At 45.7% G+C, this 19,927-nt stretch overlaps 1 protein-coding gene across 1 annotated transcript; it reads left to right on the top strand.

Moving 5' to 3' along the window:
- The first annotated feature begins 9,062 nt into the window (after positions 1 to 9,062).
- On the top strand, positions 9,063 to 13,684 carry dtx3la (deltex E3 ubiquitin ligase 3L a). The gene is made up of 5 exons (XM_056584424.1): positions 9,063 to 9,283; positions 9,767 to 9,900; positions 10,372 to 10,523; positions 12,297 to 12,508; positions 13,028 to 13,684. The coding sequence occupies exons 2-5, from the start codon at positions 9,819 to 9,821 to the stop codon at positions 13,095 to 13,097; spliced, it is 516 nt and encodes a 171-aa protein (XP_056440399.1). The 5' UTR covers positions 9,063 to 9,283; positions 9,767 to 9,818; the 3' UTR covers positions 13,098 to 13,684.
- The last annotated feature ends 6,243 nt before the right edge of the window (positions 13,685 to 19,927 follow it).

Raw genomic sequence — 19,927 nt, 5'->3', positions numbered from 1 at the left:
GTATCCATAACTCTGACAGGTTGGTCTGCTTATCTCAAACAGAAGAGAGAGAGGGAGAGAGAGAGAGAGAGAGAGAGAGAGGGAGAGGGAGAGAGAGAGAGAGAGAGAGAGAGAGAGAGAGAGAGAGAGAGAGAGAGAGAGAGAGAGAGAGAGAGAGAGAGAGAGAGAGAGAGAAACAGAGAGAGAGAAACAGAGAGAGGGACAAAGAGAGGGAGACGGAGACAAAGAGAGGGAGACAGAGAGAGAGATAACTTGGTGGTGTGTGTGGGGGGGGGGGGGGTCAGCTGGGACGATCAATGTTTTAATTTGACCATACATAACCAAGGGGCATAATTTGGATTTAGTTATTATAATTATTTGTACATAACCCTATGGTCCTTCTATGGTACCTCACAAGAGCCAATCACTAAGGCTTCCACTTATAGCTCCGCCCTCCAATTGTCATCATAGTTGATCACTCACACACCTGTAAGGTCTCTCCACTACAAACACAAGGAGCACATGCGGCCAGACGGGTCAGTCGAGGTCAGGATTACATCACAGTGTCAGCTGGAGGCATCACAAGAATCAACTGGAGGTGAGGACGAGAAGTAAGCTAAACAAACTATAAAAACAATGTCACCTTGCTGTGTTGTGCCAAAAATAAAGTGGCATCATAACCAAAATACTATTGTTCTGCTAATAATAATTTAAAACCAAAAATATAGCACAATCAATCATGAAACAGTATTCATATTTACAGTAAAAAAAAAAAATTTCATTATGTTTTAGTATGAGTCTGTGAACCTAAGTTCTGCTTTATTTATACTGATTTTTTTTAAGTTGCCTTGACTTATTCATGGGTATTCAAGAAATGTTCCCATGGAAGTATGGTGCTGTTGATTTTATGGATGGCAATAGATGTAAGTAGAAGAGAGATGTCTTTGAGTGTAATATGTTTATTGTGTGAGATGCGTTGAGGAAATCTGCCCTGGTTTTATGCCTGCCTCTGTATCAGGCCATTTCGTTTTCGACGGCTCCTGTCTTAATTCTGAACAACCAGTGCACAAATCGGCAGGTGTATACAAACACGCACGGGGCAGGATGAATGTGTGTTGTCGGTGTGTGAATTTGTAGCATAGTGACAGTGTGTGTTCACTCATATTCCTTTGTTCAGTAGGATAACGATACACTTATCCAAGTAGGCTATACAGAAAAGTCCTTTGAATGACAATCTCCCACTGTGACAGCTTCTCTCTAACCAAATATCTTCACACACATGCAAACAAAAACATACACGCACACGCACGCACGCACGCACGCACGCACGCACGTACGCACGCACTTGCACACACACACACACATTCCACTGGGACTTGCCTAATGTCCTCCCTGTCTCGCACGCATGCACGCCAGGGCATCCATCACCACGGGAACGGGATTGTCCAGACAGCCAATGAGACAGCCGAGGAGATATATCGGAAGGAAGGCATGTCGCCAAAGGCCCGACCAGTGACATGGAGGGGGGGGGGGGGGGGCACTTGGGAATTTTTGATAGAAAGAGGGGGGTAGATCTCTACTATAATAACATATACAAAAATGCCTATGCATCTAGAATCATGGATGGTATAGACCCAACAGGCGGTCTGTAAGTTATCTATTTTTTTTTATTATTTTCGAGGCACTCCCAACATATCCGTTTAACTGAATGGAGCTCAAGAGCTAATCTCATCCCAGGGTCCCTGTTCTTCATTTCCTTTCTTCCCCTCCCTCTCTTATTATTTCCTACGGTCGGCTTGAAAGGAGTCATTGAGAAACACCTGGGGTCTCCGAGAGGGCTGCCACACACTCGACGAGTTGGGCGTTTTCGGTTGCTATAACAACCGTTTAGCGAGACGAAAGCGGTAGTGACATTCCTCTCCATACCGCCGTCTTCCCTCTACTCACCTGAGTTGGGGCCGGGGAAAACAGGGGCTGGGTCAGATGAGTTTAGCGCGAGGACAGCGGGACGAAAGGGAACAGAATCGCCACGTCACAGACTTTGAACAGAGAGTGTGCTGTGGAATTACGCACTAAATGGATTAAAAAAAAGTCTTATTTTAATGGGATGGCAGCCTATGCATCAGAAGTCTAAATTTAGAAACAAACCCTCTCTCTGCTCTTTCCAAACCCAGCCTATCTTCAAAAAGTGTGGCTGACAGAAAAACGTTCTGAATGTTACTTTCTTTCACCCCCCCCCCCCCCCCCCCCCCCCTCCTCCGCTAGACACGCATTCACTCCTCTCCCCTTTTCCTCCATCTGTCGAGTGAGAGAGAGAGAGGGGGGGAGAGAGTTAGAAGGAGAGACCCACTTAAACAGAGATGTTGTGTGCGTCTCCACCCTGACAACAAATGGAGATATCAGTGATATTAGAACAGACAGGGGGCCCTTTAAGCTACTTGGCACAATTTGCTTGGAGTTAATAGTCTCTTCTCTGGGAGATTTGATCAGCAGCGAGCCAAGTGGATCACATCCCCCCCCCCCCAACACACACCACCACCACCACCTCCTCCTCCACTCACCATCCAAATAGTTGCACGGCACTTGTCAAAGCTGATCACATCAGCGGCCAGGGCCACAGCCAGCTAATAAAGAGAGGGGAGGTGGGAGAGATTGGGCTGAAGGGGGGGGTAGAGTTTGAACAGAGTGGGGGGTGTGTGTGTGTGTGTGTGTGTGTGTGTGTGTGTGTGTGTGTGTGTGTGTGTGTGTGTGTGTGTGTGTGTGTGTGTGTGTGTGTGTGTGTGTGTGTGTGTGTGTGTGTGTGTGTGTGTGTGTGTGTGTGTTACCTGCTCATTTCCAGTATGTTCCCGGAGCTGGGGTGGCTTGTTTCAGAGTGTGTGTGTGTGTGTGTGTGTGTGTGTGTGTGTGTGTGTGTGTGTGTGTGTGTGTGTGTGTGTGTGTGTGTGTGTGTGTGTGTGTGTGTGTGTGTGTGTGTGTGTGTGTGTGTGTGTGTTGTAGAACGTGTCACATGCTTGCGTGTGCCATCCCACCAGCCATCCTAACGGCGTGTTTACAAGACGACTTAATGGAGTGGCCTCAGACAGCTTGTGTCTCCCCTGGCCCACCCACACGCCGCGTGCTTGAAGGGAATGCTCTCTGACAGTAGTCGGGTCCCTTCTTACCAAGGTGGTGGGTGTATGTGTGTGGGATGGGGGGGGGAAGAGACGATGGACACAAGTGTTTGTGATCTGACAGGCCCGGGTGAGGCAGGTAGAGGGTGGGGGAGGGGGGCGGGTTAACAAACTATAAGGACACCATGAAAGCGTCCATGTTGAACGTCCACTCACTAACGATAAATGAAGCAATTCTTGTAGGACCCGCGTCTCATTATTCCTCAGCTCGGCATGTTCCATGCGTGTATTTCATCAGAGGTGTCACTTAGAGAAACACAAGGGTGGTAGTGGCATGCTCCTAAACATTTGGGATCAATGAAGTCTGATTGGATTTGTTTTTTTTTCCAAGAGATGTACCTAGCATGTTTTGATAGGATTTTCTCTGTCTTGAAATGTATCGCTTTCACTGTGCAATGAGTTAGTGTTTCTACGTCAGCAACTAGATGAATGATAAAATAATAAATAAATATTATTCGAATTTTTAGAATGAGCAAGAATGAGAATGAACAATTTAAACCAAATAAAATATGAACAACACAAATTGCGTTGTACATACAGCGCTTGCCTGAATTATGTAAAGTGGACACCAGGGGCGATATTGAGCATGGACAATGGTGAGCGAATGAGAGTCAATGCAGCGTTATAAGTATAAACGTTATACAAATGAATGCTATTTTTTTTCTCCGATTGATTTTCTTATCTTGAACCATTTTGGGTGGCTATAGGAGGTTCTTAATTTCCTCATGCATGAAAGCACAGTTGTCAATGGCATCAATTTATAATGTATTGTGTATTCCCAATTAGCAGTAGATTGAGTTACTTCCTCTGTCTAACTAAAAATCCCCATGCAAAGCTGAAAAAGTCAGCGATTCTCAGCCTATTGCATTCAGCTCCATTCACATGTACAACTGTCTAGCATTCCGCCCCAATTCTGAGATGACGCTCTCAACAAAATGGCTGCGCCCTTGAAGAGATTTATTTTCTTTTTATTTGTACCACGTTGAAATGCTCTTACACATTACTACTTTATTCCGGTCAGTAATTCATACATTGCATGGTCTTGCTGTGCATGCACTACAATATAAAGTAGTGTTATTTGTTTTCAGGCTGGTTTGGCTAATGTAGCTAACATAAACAACGACTAGCCAATTTCACAAAAAAAATCACAAAAACAAACAGGAACGCTATAAATGCTCCGAGAACAGAAATGACGTCAAAAGTGCAACTCAGAAGGATGGCGTCTGAGGTTTCAGGGACACACCATTACTCTTTAATAGCTTTGGTTAAGTATATACTCCAGACTGTAACACTATACACTACCATACTATATCAAAATAGTACAGTATTGAAGATTTAATAGGAAATGGGAGGGACCCCCTAATTGGTTGGTAACCCTCTGCCTCCCTGCTCCTTGTCTGGGTCAAAGCTCGGGGACATGGGAGGGGGGGGCTAAGGGGTCCGGTCAGACCTTTGTTCAATTGGATAAAGACCCGGTCGCCCTGTCATCGCGGTTTGAGTCTATAAACAGAATAAGGATGTGAAAAATAACACATATTTTGTTCCGTACAGAGAGCAGAGGGAAAGAGTCAAATCGATTGAGAAAGAATTGACCTGAATATTGCTCTCTTTCTAACACTGGAAAGACGGCTTAAAGAACTAGGTTACCCTTCTACTTGATGAGACCGGGGATGGACTGATGGAAGTCCCATGGGGTATCGGGTGTGTGTGTGAGTAACAGGCATGGCCGTCAGCGTAATCAATAGTCCTCCTCTACGTCTTTGTCCGTCGCTGTGCTTGTCAAACTAAACAACTTCCCTTTCAACTTTCCCTTTTGAGTATCAGTGAACAGTGGTCAATAAATAACTCCAGGTTGTGCTAGGTTTGGTCATGTTGTATGAAACCTAAAAATGAATACATATTGGGGGAGAAAAACACATTAGCATCAAGTGGGTATAATGGGAGTGATGGAAAGTACCTGAGCTCTTTAGTTTCATAAGACGTTTGTAATGGTGTTTTTCCATTATATTGGAGAATTCTGTACCATGGCTTATATGGTCACCTCGCGTTTCACTTCACAACTCGAAGCCAACATTATTTTGTGTTTAAGATTTATTTTATGTGTATTTGTATTGCATAAATTATTCTTCATAAATGGAGTTAATGGAATCAGTTGTAAAGGTATTATTTAATAATTTGTGTGTGGAAACAATACTTTTGACCTGACACACATTTAACATCTTTGCAGGTATTATATTTAAATCATTATTAAAAGTAGACGTAGCCTATTTGTGTGGGCGTGTGAGTGTGACCGAGAGAAAGACCCACCCCTTCAGTCGGAAATAAAATGGCTCCTTGTAGAGAGTAGACAAATCAATTGTGACATTTTTCGGACGGCGCCCAACACATTTAATTAGTGAGGAAACACGTCGGAGGGGGTGGCGAAAATGATCCGATAACGGAAAGGCGGCCCAAGCAGAAGCTGCCTCCCGTCCAGACAGGAGGATTTGGAAGAGGAGAAGGGCGTCTGGAGGTGTCCACCTCCCACCCTCTGTCTATTTATTTGCTGTTTTAGCCTAATTCCTCACAACAGACGCCAGTAATAACTGGCAGGCTCCCTGCAAGGTAATTGATGCACCCCGGGCAATGATGGAGTGGTGGACTCGCTCTCTCCTCTCTGTCTCGCCCTCTTCCACGCGCACATGCACACGCACACGCACACACACACACACACACACACACACACACACACACACACACACACACACACACACACACACACACACACACACACACACACACACACACACACAAAAGCCGGTTTCTGTTCTCAGCAGGTAAATCCAGTGATCAACCTTGACACCTTTGTTAGGGGAGGCTCTGATTTAGTTTTTCTAGTATTTGTGTTTTTCTACTTTCAGATCTTATAATGTCATCCAATAAGAATCGCTTTGCTTTTTTTTAATTTCTTAATGTCAGTCACATATTCCCCTGTAGTTTTCTCCTTTCCGCTGTTGCCCTGTCACTAACTCTCCTGTCATTTTGAATGCAACCACTCCCCTTTGCTATGCAATCACCTCAGCCCCTTCCCCGGTCTCCCTCCCCGCACAACTTTCTCCCCTGCAGTTCATTCCTCATTAGCCCCTCAATTACCAGTCAACTTCCCTTTGTTCCCGGCCTGAATGTCTTGGCTGTCACACCAAGCGTCACTGCATTAAGCAGTGTTGTTCCTCGCTGACCCGCCCGTTTTTGACCCCTGTTCATGGGCTTTCGGTTCTCTGCTGGCCCCTTGTCGGATTGGTTTGACTGGGTCTGGTCTCCTGGTGGTTTCAACCTTTCCGGTTTACTAAGTAAACTGAATTTGCAATGCAGTCCTGCCTGTCTCCTTGTCATGATTCTGGGTTCAAACCTTACAAATATCGTCAACGTACTCGAGACCCCTTCTTTTCACGACGCCTCTTCGGATGCACCTTGATGTCGAGACGAGGTGGCGCTGAGGCTGAGAGAGTCTACCGCCACGGTGTGCAGATGAGTGGAGCTCATCCTGGGGAGCCCTTTATGTGGTTGGCTGTGTCGAGAGTTATGGAAACATCGCTCAACGATCATACTCGCCTGCCCGGACTAGCTGAACAAATATTATAGTTAGTAATATCAGCTCCACACACAGGGAAAGTAATACAATATAACATTGACCTTGAGCACCTTCCAGTAATTATTATGTGTTGGCTGGTGTCCAAGCCGACGGAAACACTGATGGCTCCGGTGAGGAAGGAAGGTTTTCTTTAAAGCAGGGTCAGTGGGGAGGCCTCTCCTTTAAAGGCCCAATGCAAACCCTCTCCTTGGAGTTTTAGAGATACAACAATGAGAAGCACATTTTTTGATTATTATTTTTAGATTTATGCTCCAACTCCACCTAATACTGCAATAATTAAAAAAAATTGGGGGGAACAACCACGTTTATTTTAATTTTATTTTTTTGTGATTTATATTCGGTTCATTCAACAACAAAAAACTTGAGGGATGGTGTATTTTCAGCGAATCTCACAAACATTTTCTTATCTCCCTAGCCACAAGCACCAAAACCTTCCACAATGATGTCAAAGCTCTCCATAGATAAGAGCCTGTATCGGTAGCGCGGATAGCATCCCATCCCAGATCATGTCCCCTGGGGGGAGCATACGATCTGCTGCCTGGCTGATGACGCGCTTCATTTGGATGTCCTCGTTGGAATCAGCTCATCAGGACAAATCAGAGGAATAAAAAAATAAAAAGAAGTGGCCCTGATTACCACTCTCACTCTCACTCCTACTCCTACTCCTTTTCCATCCCCTCTTCTCGTTATTATTTTATTGATTAGCCTTTGGAGGAATGCTCGGACTAATCAGGTGTGTGTGTGTGTGTGTCAGTCTGACTTTTATGTTTTTTGTATACTGTTTTTCTTCACAAAATGTTTTCATACATCTTATAGGCTGTGAGTAGATATGCATGTATGCTTGTCTGCATTAGTGTTTGTCTTTGAGTGCGGAAAGCTTAATGCAGTTGCTCATATGTCTGTGCTCGATGTGCCTTTGTACGTGTGATGTCCTATTGTGCTAATATAATCTATGGGAAGGGAAGGGAATGATCTTTCTAAAAACTTGAAACGCACCCTATCTGATGATGAGAGGGGCGCTCCTTTGCAGTGTGAACAATTGAATCCCCCACACCCCTCAAAACACTCCAACTGCACTCTGCAAGATCCAAATGACACACACACACACACACACACACACACACACACACACACACACACACACACACACACACACTCACTCTGACCTTCTCCACGTGCATAGTCCTGGGACTGAGACACTGGTTCAGACCCGAGGTCTTTCACTTTAATCCGCTGGTGGAGTCACTCACTGCTGATTTCACTTGAGCCGTCGCTTTACGCCAGGGAGTCAGAGGCGGGAGTCATACACGCAACCTTGGTTCCTGTACCCTCAGCGACTCGTGACTCTCAAAAGCTTTCTGACCCTGAACAATTCCCATGAAAGACAGACAAACAGATGAATACACAGATACAGACACCCAGCCTCCTGCAACGAATGAGAGATACAAGAATAGATACAATAAACTATTTATTTTTGCCCACGGTGCCAATTATCTACATGGGGCCAATAACCATTACCATAACCCTATAATCATGTATTTTTAATGGGAAATTATAAGCTGCTGTGAATTCATGAAACCCCTTGGTATATCTACAAAGAACAAAGTGCACGTCTTAAAGGGGTTTAAAGAAATGATGCATATCCAACTTGTCTCGTAACAATCAGATAGACAATCCTGATGTCAAAAGAAATGGCACCTTTCCCGATCAGTTGAATGCTTTTATGCCGGCGGAGAGGGAATGTGTACAGCATGGGATTCAGGAGAAGAAAGCATTTAAAAGCTATTTGGAAAAAAATATTTCTTCCAAAAGGCATCATGGACACACACACACACACACACACACACACACACACGCACACACACACACACACGCCTCCCCCTTAAGGTTGGAGTGAAACTGAAAGTAACTCTTATCTTGTTTCATTTTACATTGAAATTCACAACCCAAAGTGACTAAACCAGCTGAACAAGGGCCTCAAGTGATGCGATGCTATTGGCATTTATGTTTTCTTTTTATATAAGCTGGTATGTCCATGCCTATTAAGGATATTTCTACATGTGTGGTCTTATTCCCTTGCTTAATATCTGTCTTTCACGCATGACTACTAGTCCATTCAAAATTCCCACGACGCGCTTATTTGCGTGCGTAATAACGCGCCCCACGTAGTCGCTGTTTGGAAACCAAACTCGCTGCGGGCTGCCGCACCGGTCCGACGCGTCGCCGAGCAGCAATCTGCTGCACGGCTAGGAAACCCGTAGCCACACCCAACGCACTCCCACGAGTCTCGTTTCAAGTGTCTCTCCTTGTCTCAATCGGACGGTCACCGGGTCACACAACAACACGGTTTCGGGTCACAATCAGAAAGCAGCAACGGAACAAGATCGGCGAGCCCCGCGTGAAGGCTTAGCAGATTTAAGGGAAAGAGAGGATAGAGATACACACTTTGCCATTAAAGTGCTTATCAACGAACGGAGCGTGAGGCTGTTTGGTGTTTTACCAGGTGAGTTCTCCAGACGCAGCGTCCACACGCGATCCAGTACCACTGGCCGCACTTTGTTAGTTTTAGGCCCGTGTGTCTATAGTTGTGTGTTAAATCGTCTTCTTACATCCATGTAGCTTCTAATTGATTGTATAAGGCGTGATTATACGATTAATAAGTTAGTACTATACGTTATTTATTATTCTATCTTTAGCCTATTGGAACGGCAGGCTTGATATTGAAAGTGCTCCTGTGGATTTTTTGTATCGTATAGCTTCAGACGTATTGGTTATATGCAAATGATTTTTTGTTAACTCCATGTGTCATTGCATTTTTTTTTATCTTCATCATATTCCCAATCCCAGCTAATTTCTAACAATGGAAATGGACTAATTTAAAGAGCAAACCCTTTTTGTGCATGGGGGCCTATAAAAACGTTGACAATCATCACACTTTCTTTCCTCCTCTCCCTCTCACTCTGTCTCTCTCTGGTCTCTCTCTCAGCCTCTTTCTCCCTGCCACCTCGTTCGTCTACGCATCCTGCGGTCCGGCCATCATGGGTTCCAAACAGAGCAGCCACACGTTTCACTGCAACGAGTTCCTGAATGGAAAGGGACCCCCTGCACTGATTACACAAGGTACACCTCCAGCCCAGGGCCCCATTAAACTGGCTCAGCCGGGCCTCCTGTCCCAGCTGTCAGCTCCTCTTTCATTGTTCTCCTCCCTCTCTCGCTCTCTTCCTTCATTAATCCGACCTGTCTCCCCACCATCCACGTCTCATTCTGTTCATCTACCCGGCTGCATATGCCTTCTCTGTTTCATGGGCAGCCATGCGCACGCACGCGTACCCTCTTTCTTTACACATCCATCCATCTATCCATCCCTATAGGGTGTTAATGAGTCTCTCTCTCTCACTCACTCACTCACTCACTCACTCACTCACTCACTCACTCACTCACTCACTCACTCATGCTTGATTGGCATCAATAAACATGCACTTTGCTCAGTACTATAATAAATATACAGTACCAGGGATCACATACTGTAGTATTCTCTCTCTCTCTCTCTCTCCTTCATCTCTCTGTGTCTCTCCCTCTCCGTCTCTCCAGCTAATGAGGAGATGAATATCAGGTACAAGGAGCTGAGGAGGGTGCAGCCCGACGGCCAGATGACCTGGGTGATCCTCCACCGAGACCTCCCTGGCTACCATAGCGACAACACGCTGCAGATCAGCTTCATCTTCGCCGACGGAGTGCAGACGGTAAGGATTCAAACCCCGATGTCAATACTCAACGTCCTCTTCCACATGCCGAACCCAGGTTGGTGTTCCTGTTTTGTTCTTTGCAGATGATCCCACTTTGTTTTGAGAACGATTCGTAGTACCCCCCTGCTAAACTTGTAGCCCCGTATTAGAAACGCTGCACTAACGTGGAGTTCCTCCATCTTTTGTGGTCTTGTGTTCCCCCCATAGCCCCATCAGTGTGTCTCAAGTACCACTTTATCGACACCAAACCATCACTGTTTCCATCATTGTTGTTTCTAGTGTCGTTTGTATTAATATTGCCCCGGCCTGGGGGCGATTCACATGAAAGACGGCGAGGTGTTCTTCTTTGTCTGCTCCTATCATCGTGGTGGAAAAGATCATTTTAATTTGTATCGTGCCTTATCAAAGAGTTTTACCTAACAAAGTAAAACCTTGGTCCTCTACACGGACAAATTCAATAGGATAGTCAAAAAGCATTGAGAAGAGAGACATAACATCCCCTTCCTTTCAAGAGTATTTCTTAAGGTTAGTTCCATCTTTGTAATCTTCTAATTTAATCAATTTTTATGACTATTATCTTGTTAAGATAAATCCTGTCTTTCATGTCACTTCATAAGAGTTCAGTGCTCGGCTTGCACAGAAGCGTTTGAATAATACCTACTTACAAATACCAACACAAAATGTCAGAAACCATTACTCTGTTTCAGGGATGCTTTTATCTCTTGTGTTACACTGGTGGTGGGGGTGGTGGGGGTGGTGGTGGAGGAGATACTCATTATCCAAGCAACCATTACAAGGCTCCGTCCCTGCCCGTCCTCAGCTATAGCACACCTACCTGTGATCTGCGTTCCCAGGGACCGCATTCATGTCTGCCTGGGACTGTAATCATTAGCTCAAGGTGAATAATTAGGGCCCATCCCCTTTGCACTTCCCCCACGCACAGACTAAATAAACCGTCTGGAACGCAAACGAGTCATTCATCAAGTCACATTTTGTCACAAGACTCAAAAGGCGGCCGGGAAATGCGACAGAAAACATTGCAACAATTGAAGAATACTTGTAGTGAAGCGAAGGGGGGAAGGGACACATTTTTTTAAACAGGAGGAGGCGGTAAATCTTGTCCGTCTGGTTATTAGGTTAATGGAAAGCTTAGAATTCACTTGTGCCCTATAAAACTAAACTCATCTCTGAGAGACACATTTGTACACCTCTGAGTGATCACAGAGGATCTCAGAAGAAGATGTCTCCCAACAAATGATCAAACATTGGTTGTTTTCACATTGTGAAATTGAGATGCCATCTTCAATAGTGATGACATGACATTACTACGAGTCCGTTGCAGTACCCAACCAACATCTGTTTCCATTGCCTGCAGTTGAAACCCTGATTTGTGATATACACACACATACACACACATACACACACATACATTAAACATACATACTTTAATTCATTTATTCATTCATTCATACATTCATACACACACACACACACACATACATGCATACATGCATACATACATACATACATACATACATACATACATACATACATACATACATACATACATACATACATACATACATACATACATACATACATACATACATACATACATACATACATACATACATACATACATATCTCCCCAATGTATTCCAACACAGCCATGAACTGCCATCTCGACACGACTCGTGAAACAAAGTAAATACAGTCGTACGTCAGTAGCAACGACATTAACCTGTGTTTCCCCCTGTTGCGGTGGTCCAGGAGAGTCACCCTAACCCTGGGAAGCCCTTCGCCGGGCTGCGGCAGTGGGCCTACCTGCCCGATAACCGGGAGGGCCGCAAGGTCCTGCAGCTGCTGGACAAGGGCTTCAGCCGGGGCCTCATCTTCACCGTGGCAACCAATGAGGAAGGAGTGGACATAGTGTCGCCGTTGGACGTCCCTCTCAAGACGCAGCCAGATGGCGGGACTTCGAAGTGAGTGTGTGTGTGTGTGTGTGTGTGTGTGTGTGTGTGTGTGTGTGTGTGTGTGTGTGTGTGTGTGTGTGTGTGTGTGTGTGTGTGTGTGTGTGTGTGTGTGTGCCAGGAATGATTCTCTTTTTTTTGGTTTATTGCCAACCAGGTGTACTGTACTACATACTGTACATTGCGTTTCTATCTGGGGCAGGAGGTTAGAGTGCTCAAGAGATTTGCTTTCACTTAGCTGTGTGTGTGTGTGTGTGTGTGTGTGTGTGTGTGTGTGTGTGTGTGTGTGTGTGTGTGTGTGTGTGTGTGTGTGTGTGTGTGTGTGTGTGTGTGTGTGTGTGTGTGTGTGTGCATAAATCCTAATACTGTAACCTTCTGTGGGTGTGTAACCATACATAGTAGAACACGTATAGAACTCAGATCATGCACCTGAAATGCTCCACTATGGTACATGGTGTTTGCTGTGTCCAGCGGTAAGACACAACCTTACTAGACTGGAGTCGCTCACTGCCTCTCTGTCTGGCCTCTCAGGACCAGCTACCCAGACCCCGACTACCTGAAGAACGTGAGGAAGATACTCAAAGACAAAGACATTGAGTAAGACCAGACAGACGGACAGAAGGATGGAAGATTGTGGGGACAGACAGAGCCCTGGCGGCACAACGATTTGAGATATGCAGCAGGTCTACCTGATCGCTATGCAACATCCGCCTTGAAACTATGGCTTGATACCTGGTTATGTACATTCCTCGGGTGACGTGTCTTGTAAGAGGAATTGCCAAAGCATCTCTCCAAAGCAAGATAAAGAAGGTTCTGATAGACACGACAACTGAAGATACAACTGTCGTTAACAGTGTACAGTATGATCAGAATCCAGTCTGTATTGAAAACTAGATTTATATGAACACACACAGCAATATTTTATCTTATTGCATTATAACATGCATGAACTGCCTCTGCTTACCTGTACAAAAGTATTTTTTTTCCTTTTTAAAAATATATTTAATGCATTAAACATGCTCCAATTATGTTCTTGTACTTTGTATGCTTGAAGGTTTGGCCTTTCAAAAATGCTCCTCAGGTTTAGCCTACTGTGTTTGGTCCGGCAGTACTCTGTAACCTACTGAGTACCATCACACTGTAGTGTGGTCAATTAAAGGTTGTGTGTGAGGCAAAGCTCTGTGGTTTCTCAGCGCCAACAGCATCCGCAGGTCCGAGTGTCCTCTCTGATCACGGCCCTCTCAGTGTCCCTCCTTCCTCCCTTCCTGGGGTACGGGGGGGATACCGCCGTATATTATACTTATTCGTCTTTTCCTCCATTTTCTTTTCTTGCGCCTGCCCGGGCCCCCTTATTGGTCCAGATTGCCAGAGTGTGAACTTTCCCAGGGTGAAGGCTGAGCACCCTCTGCTCTCTTCAAACTGAATTACGGCCGGGCCCTCACACTCGCACAATAAAGTCTAATCGCATTTGCCCGCTTCCATTTGGGAGGCCCCTGTCATCCAGGGGCGCTTCTTAAACCACTTTTTTTCTCCTTCCCTGTATTCGTACCCTTCAAAACACACTCATCTGTCCACTTGGCGGCTGGCAGCCCTGCCGTGGCCCCGTTCAGATCCGTCTTCGGTCGGGGACATGACCAGGCTGCCGGAGCGGCCTGATTTGATATCTGCGTGACCACCGGTGTGTGTGTGTGTGTGTGTGTGTGTGTGTGTGTGTGTGTGTGTGTGTGTGTGTGTGTGTGTGTGTGTGTGTGTGTGGATATGTGTGGATATGTGTGTATGCGCAACCCTGCATAGCAACATGCACAATCGTACTGACACGAGAATGCACGTCGACGCACACAAACACACACCTACATGTGTGTGTACAGGGGGCACATGTCTGCTCACATACGACCCCCCCCCCTCCCCCAACACACACACACACACATACACACGCATTTCATTTCCCCCCCGTTCATACACATCCTGTGATGAAGGAAACACACTATAGGGGCCCTGGTTGCAATGCGTTTATATGAGGGGGGAAAAAGCCGTGATCCCACAGCACAGCTGACACAAGACAAATCCATACACATTACAGGGCGTCCCTTTTGACAACACATACACTCATTGGCAGACGGCCATGTTCAAATAGAGGCTTGCATGCTAAGCTTAGTTTAGGGAATCCCCTTGTCACTAAATTGATCACTTAGACTCAATTGCTGCCTACTCTGCAGGCCCAACAATTGCTCTCGCTCTGCGGCGCGGCACGCAAGGGGCTATCAACGCTGAGATGTCGCACGGCCCTATTGATTATTCTGTTTAGACATCCCTGGCTTTTCACTGCTGGTTATTTCGTTCCGATGCTTGTACTCTGTGTGTCCTAACCTCTCCCTGCGTCCCCCCCCCCCCTGTGGGGCCAGACACCGGCCCCGTTACCGTAGCGCTGATGAATGGGGGGGGGCCTCAAAGCGCTTTCATTAAGCTCTTCAATTTGCGCCCACAATTAGAGGCCAAAGAAGACAAAGCAGCTTGTGTGATGGGTAATTAAAAGGCTTGAGGAGGGTGGGGCTGGGGGGGCTGGGGGGGTCGGGGTGGCGGGGTGCTGAAGATGGATGTGGTCTGGGAACGCCTTCCCCCCTTCCCCTTCCCCTCTCCCCCCTCTGTTTCAAATGCAGGTCCACACCTGTCTATACATCGTCGCTTGAATACCTGCTGGATGTATGACTGCCTGCCTGAACTGAATGTGTATTATCGTTATTATTGTTTTATTTTTTTTGTTATTAGTAGTGTATATATGTTTCCATACATATTTAGTTTGGTGGATAGATGTGTGGTAACAGTGCAGGGCTGTCGTTACATTAGTTGTCCTAGTTAATGTATTGTCCCTGGAAGAACAAGGGAGAATGAGATGTTGAATGCCTCGGTCAAATCCAAACACTCCGGACAGACATGCCATCAGGAAGTAGTGAATAATTGATTGCAACAGCAGCTATCTGTTATGCACGTTCCTAGGTGGTTGGGCAAGTCTGTTAACACACAGATGTGAGGGAGGTAGGAATTTGCAGAAACCTGTTTCATTTAGTGAAAGACATCCTCATTCATTTAGGATGATTGCAAGGTTTTTATTTAACGGCACCCCTTTTTCTAATCCATGTAAAAGTTGTTAAACCTTTTGGAGGATTAAGAACAAAAAATGTTATTCCGCTCCATATATGAGTGACTGAATTTAGACCCATTCATGGCAGAAATGAGTGCATTGTCCTGTATGATATCATGAGCTCAGTCCTCTCTCAATGCCTCCCCCACCCACACACACACACACACACACACACACACACACACACACACACACACACACATCTTTATCACAGTGTTATCGCAGGTGAGACATCAGCCACCTTTCTCCTCCATCTATCAGCCTTTTATTTTTTGCTCCTTTGGCGACCTTTTAACACACACACACACACACACACACACACACACACACACACCACACACACACACACACACACACACACACACACACACACACACACACACCCACACACACACACACACATCTTTATCACAGTGTTATCGCAGGTGAGACATCAGCCACCTTTCTCCTCCATCTATCAGCCTTTTATTTTTTGCTCCTTTGGCGACCTTTTAACACACACACACACACACACACACACACACACACACACACACACACACACACACACACACACACACAGTGTACCCAATGTGCTCCCACACACTCACCTCTCACACCACTTCACACAAAGGCTCTCGGCGATACCACCGACAGATGCCCTGCGTGAACATTTCACATGTCCATTCCAGTCCCTTATCATACAGCACCTCAGAGACGGCCTACTCCTGTGTGTGTGTGTGTGTGTGTGTGTGTGTGTGTGTGTGTGTGTGTGTGTGTGTGTGTGTGTGTGTGTGTGTGTGTGTGTGTGTGTGTGTGTGTGTGTGTGTGTGTGTGTGTGTGTGTGTCCAAAACTGGATCCTGATTGATACAGCGGCCTTTCTCTGCTTCTTATGCCCTTTTTTTTTCCGTCAGACCTTGGCGCTGATAAGGGGGTGACAGCCTCCAGCGAGAGGGTCAGCACCCTGACATGCACTCCCACAGTCGCCCCCCCGCCCCCCCCCCCCCCCCCCCCACACTTCGCTCTCCCAGTCAGAAGCCTGTGGAGGGGGCCGTATCATACTGATGCTCGGGGGTCCGGGCCATTCATCCTAGATAGGGCTGGATGAATGAGGGCTTTGTAGGACGTCAAGGCCCTTTTTAGAGGGATGGAAGGGCGTGTGAGGCCAGGGGGGAATCCAGAGCCGTCATACGAACGGGCGAAAACAGAGGGGTCGACGGGGAATCACTGAGAATGATCTTGAGGAGTGAGAGCGTGGGACTCTGTGAATCTTTAAGACTCCCCGGCTCAATATGCCCCTGTGTCGTTGTCTACTGTTATTGAGCCAGCGGATCTAATCTCGTTGTTATGATACTAACTCTAGTCGGAAACCAGTTGGACTTTGACTTTTTTTCAACGAGAACTTTCCCGCCTGCACAGGTGCTGTGATGTTTACATTTTTGTGCATAAACATAAGTGTACGGTTTTTTCTTAGCTACGTAACCAAAGCAATTGGGAGTCTACAGCATTGTCAACTCCCAATGTATGAACGTATGATCCATCGTTCAAAACGTTCAACTTATGATCCATCAGAAGCAGAAGGCGATGGTATTGGCCTTTAAACCGGCTTCACTTATTCAACTTTCCGGACGGCACAGGTGCCGCTTCAACACGGCTCCCCGAGCGTCTCTGAATATTACTTCTAAATATTTAAAGCCATATCATTTCTTTCAGTTTCTGTTGCCCGCCGCTCTGCGCCTCTTGAACCCTAGCGGCATAACTTTATTGTCCCTATACCGCCGCTTGAACCAGCGCAAGACACGGGCCAATTGATAACAAACAAGGCAACACTGCTGCCCTCTGGCACGCTGTTGCCCTTGGCGACTGTTTGCTAAAAAACACTTCCCTATCGTGACTTTTTTGCTTTGTTTTTTTTACACCTGTCCTCCCTTCACCTGATTGTGTCTGGATCTCCTGCCTTGGAGGGTTTCCTCGGGGGTCCGTCTTGAGTGCTGGGATCGGGGGGGCGGTCTTGGATGGATGTGTGGCCATGTTTGTGTCTCATAAACACAACCCCCTTGACCCCTCCCTTCCAGTGATTAATGGCCTTTTAGGTGACAAATCACCCCCTCAGAAGGGGGGTGTGTGTGTGTGTGTGTGTGTGTGTGTGTGTGTGTGTGTGTGTGTGTGTGTGTGTGTGTGTGTGTGTGTGTGTGTGTGTGTGTGTGTGTGTGTGTGTGTGTGTGTGTGTGTGTGTGTGTCCATGGGGGTGGTGGCGGGGTGGAGCAGTGATGTGCTGGAAGACTAGACAATCGATGACAATCGATTGCAACAATGTTTTACTTTTTTTCTCTTTTGTTTGTATCTCTATGCAAAACTGTCTGTCATTAAGGTTTTTTCATATTGTCTGGCTGCAAATGACGCAAGAGGAAGTAATTGTAAGAAGTAAAACTAAAGGTCTCATTTAGATATCATTTTTCATTTTCAGGTTGTGTACGCATATTCATCTTGAAAATCAGTTCACAACAAGCCACAGAGTACTCTTGCGGCATTGATTGAACGTCTTAACTCTACCATATCCCCAAAAGTCTACATTTCAACGTATTATTGTGTTACATTTTTGAAGAGCAGTTCTCACAAATATTAGAAACATAAACTTTTACTGTAGACAAGGCACGTCGGTGAAACCTCGTCCACAAAGCCATTGATGACATCCCTGGAATACTTGTGTATGATGAACTGGTCCTGTTGCCCTGGGCAGCACCTAGTTTAAAGGCATCTCTTGATGAAATTGTGGTCTCCATCAAAGACGATTCTAGCAAGCGGCTGACAGAACACAAGATGAAGCCTGTAGAATGCTTCTGTGTGTCTTTGGTCAACAACTGCAGTACCAAACAGAACATCGAAATCGCTACAGGTTGTTTGGCTGAGTCACGTTCAAATGCCATTTGCATGCAAAACTGTTGGAATGTAGTTTATCCAATATTTAAAATACCACACTAAATCAAAATCTGTCACACATGCAAGTGAAAATGGCTTTCTGCAAGCCTAAGCCTCTCTACTGTCTATTTTTTAAAAAGGACTCGTCTTCACTGATTCGTTTGAGGTTGAAAAGCACATCAATCAATTCATTGTTTGACACAAAATGAATGTCTGAAGTGCACTATGAACTATGGGAAAGTTGGCTGCACAAGAACAATCTCTAGACCTCATCGAGTGGAAGTCTTGTGTACTATTTCCTTATGATGCAAATGAGAATAAAGAAATTGCATAATCATTTTGACAATTATTGAATATCAATTGCGAATTCAAAGCTTCTCTACCATATTCCGGTTATTTAGGTATCCAAATGTGCCATACTGTGTGTGTGGGGTCGCTAACATCACGCAATAGCATTGCATGTTTTGCCATTTCTTTACCGTCAAATGTGATGGCGGAGACAGACATCTCTAAAAACAGATATTTGCATATTGATGCATATGAATGTATAATCTGTAGACAACAGCATACGATTTTGATATCAGAAGCTTTCTGGTTTCGGTTCGTAGTCCTTTTTTATAGTGTATCGTATTGACCAATCACGTTTGAGCAGGTTTCGGTTGCATAATCCGACTATATCGGAAACACCCCAGAAATATTGACCGTCGTCGCCAGAGGGAAATCGTCATCAGAAGATGACCGATGGTTTCTGTGATTTGCTCGGAGCTAACCGTCTCCTGATCCCTAATAGTCTCTCAGAGGATAACCTTGACATTAACACTCCTGTGACCTTTACAACAGTATTTTAATCTGTATATGTGTTCTTTCTACGGAAGATGTAATTTCAATAAACAGGAATATATTGAACATGCTCTTCGCTCAAGAGTGTGTGTGTGTGTGTGTGTGTGTGTGTGTGTGTGTGTGTGTGTGTGTGTGTGTGTGTGTGTGTGTGTGTGTGTGTGTGTGTGTGTGTGTGTGTGTGTGTGTGTGTGTGTGTGTGTGCTCGCCCTTGAGGTGTGTGTGTGTCTGTGTGTGTGGAAGCATTAAAAGGGCATTTGTGGGAAAATGAGGCAATGGGAGGATAAACACACATAAGGACTTGCGCTCGTTGCGCGCGCGCAGACGTAAAAGGTCAGCTCCAGAAGATTGGTTTCCCCATATTGAATAATGAATGTGATCATCCCTCCTCTGGCCGGGCGCCGTGCCTGCCGCCCCCCCCCCTCTCAGGGTTAGACAAACAGAGTGAACTGATTGGACTAATCGCACGCAGAGCCACCTATCTACCACAAATGCAGGGTTATTTATCTATACGACTGTGTTTGTTTTTTATTTTCTCACATGTGCAAAGCGCCGA

This window comes from Gadus chalcogrammus, chromosome 23, assembly GCF_026213295.1.
Source record: "Gadus chalcogrammus isolate NIFS_2021 chromosome 23, NIFS_Gcha_1.0, whole genome shotgun sequence".
Classification (NCBI taxonomy): domain Eukaryota; kingdom Metazoa; phylum Chordata; class Actinopteri; order Gadiformes; family Gadidae; genus Gadus; species Gadus chalcogrammus.
This window is presented reverse-complemented; position numbering and strand designations above follow the sequence as displayed.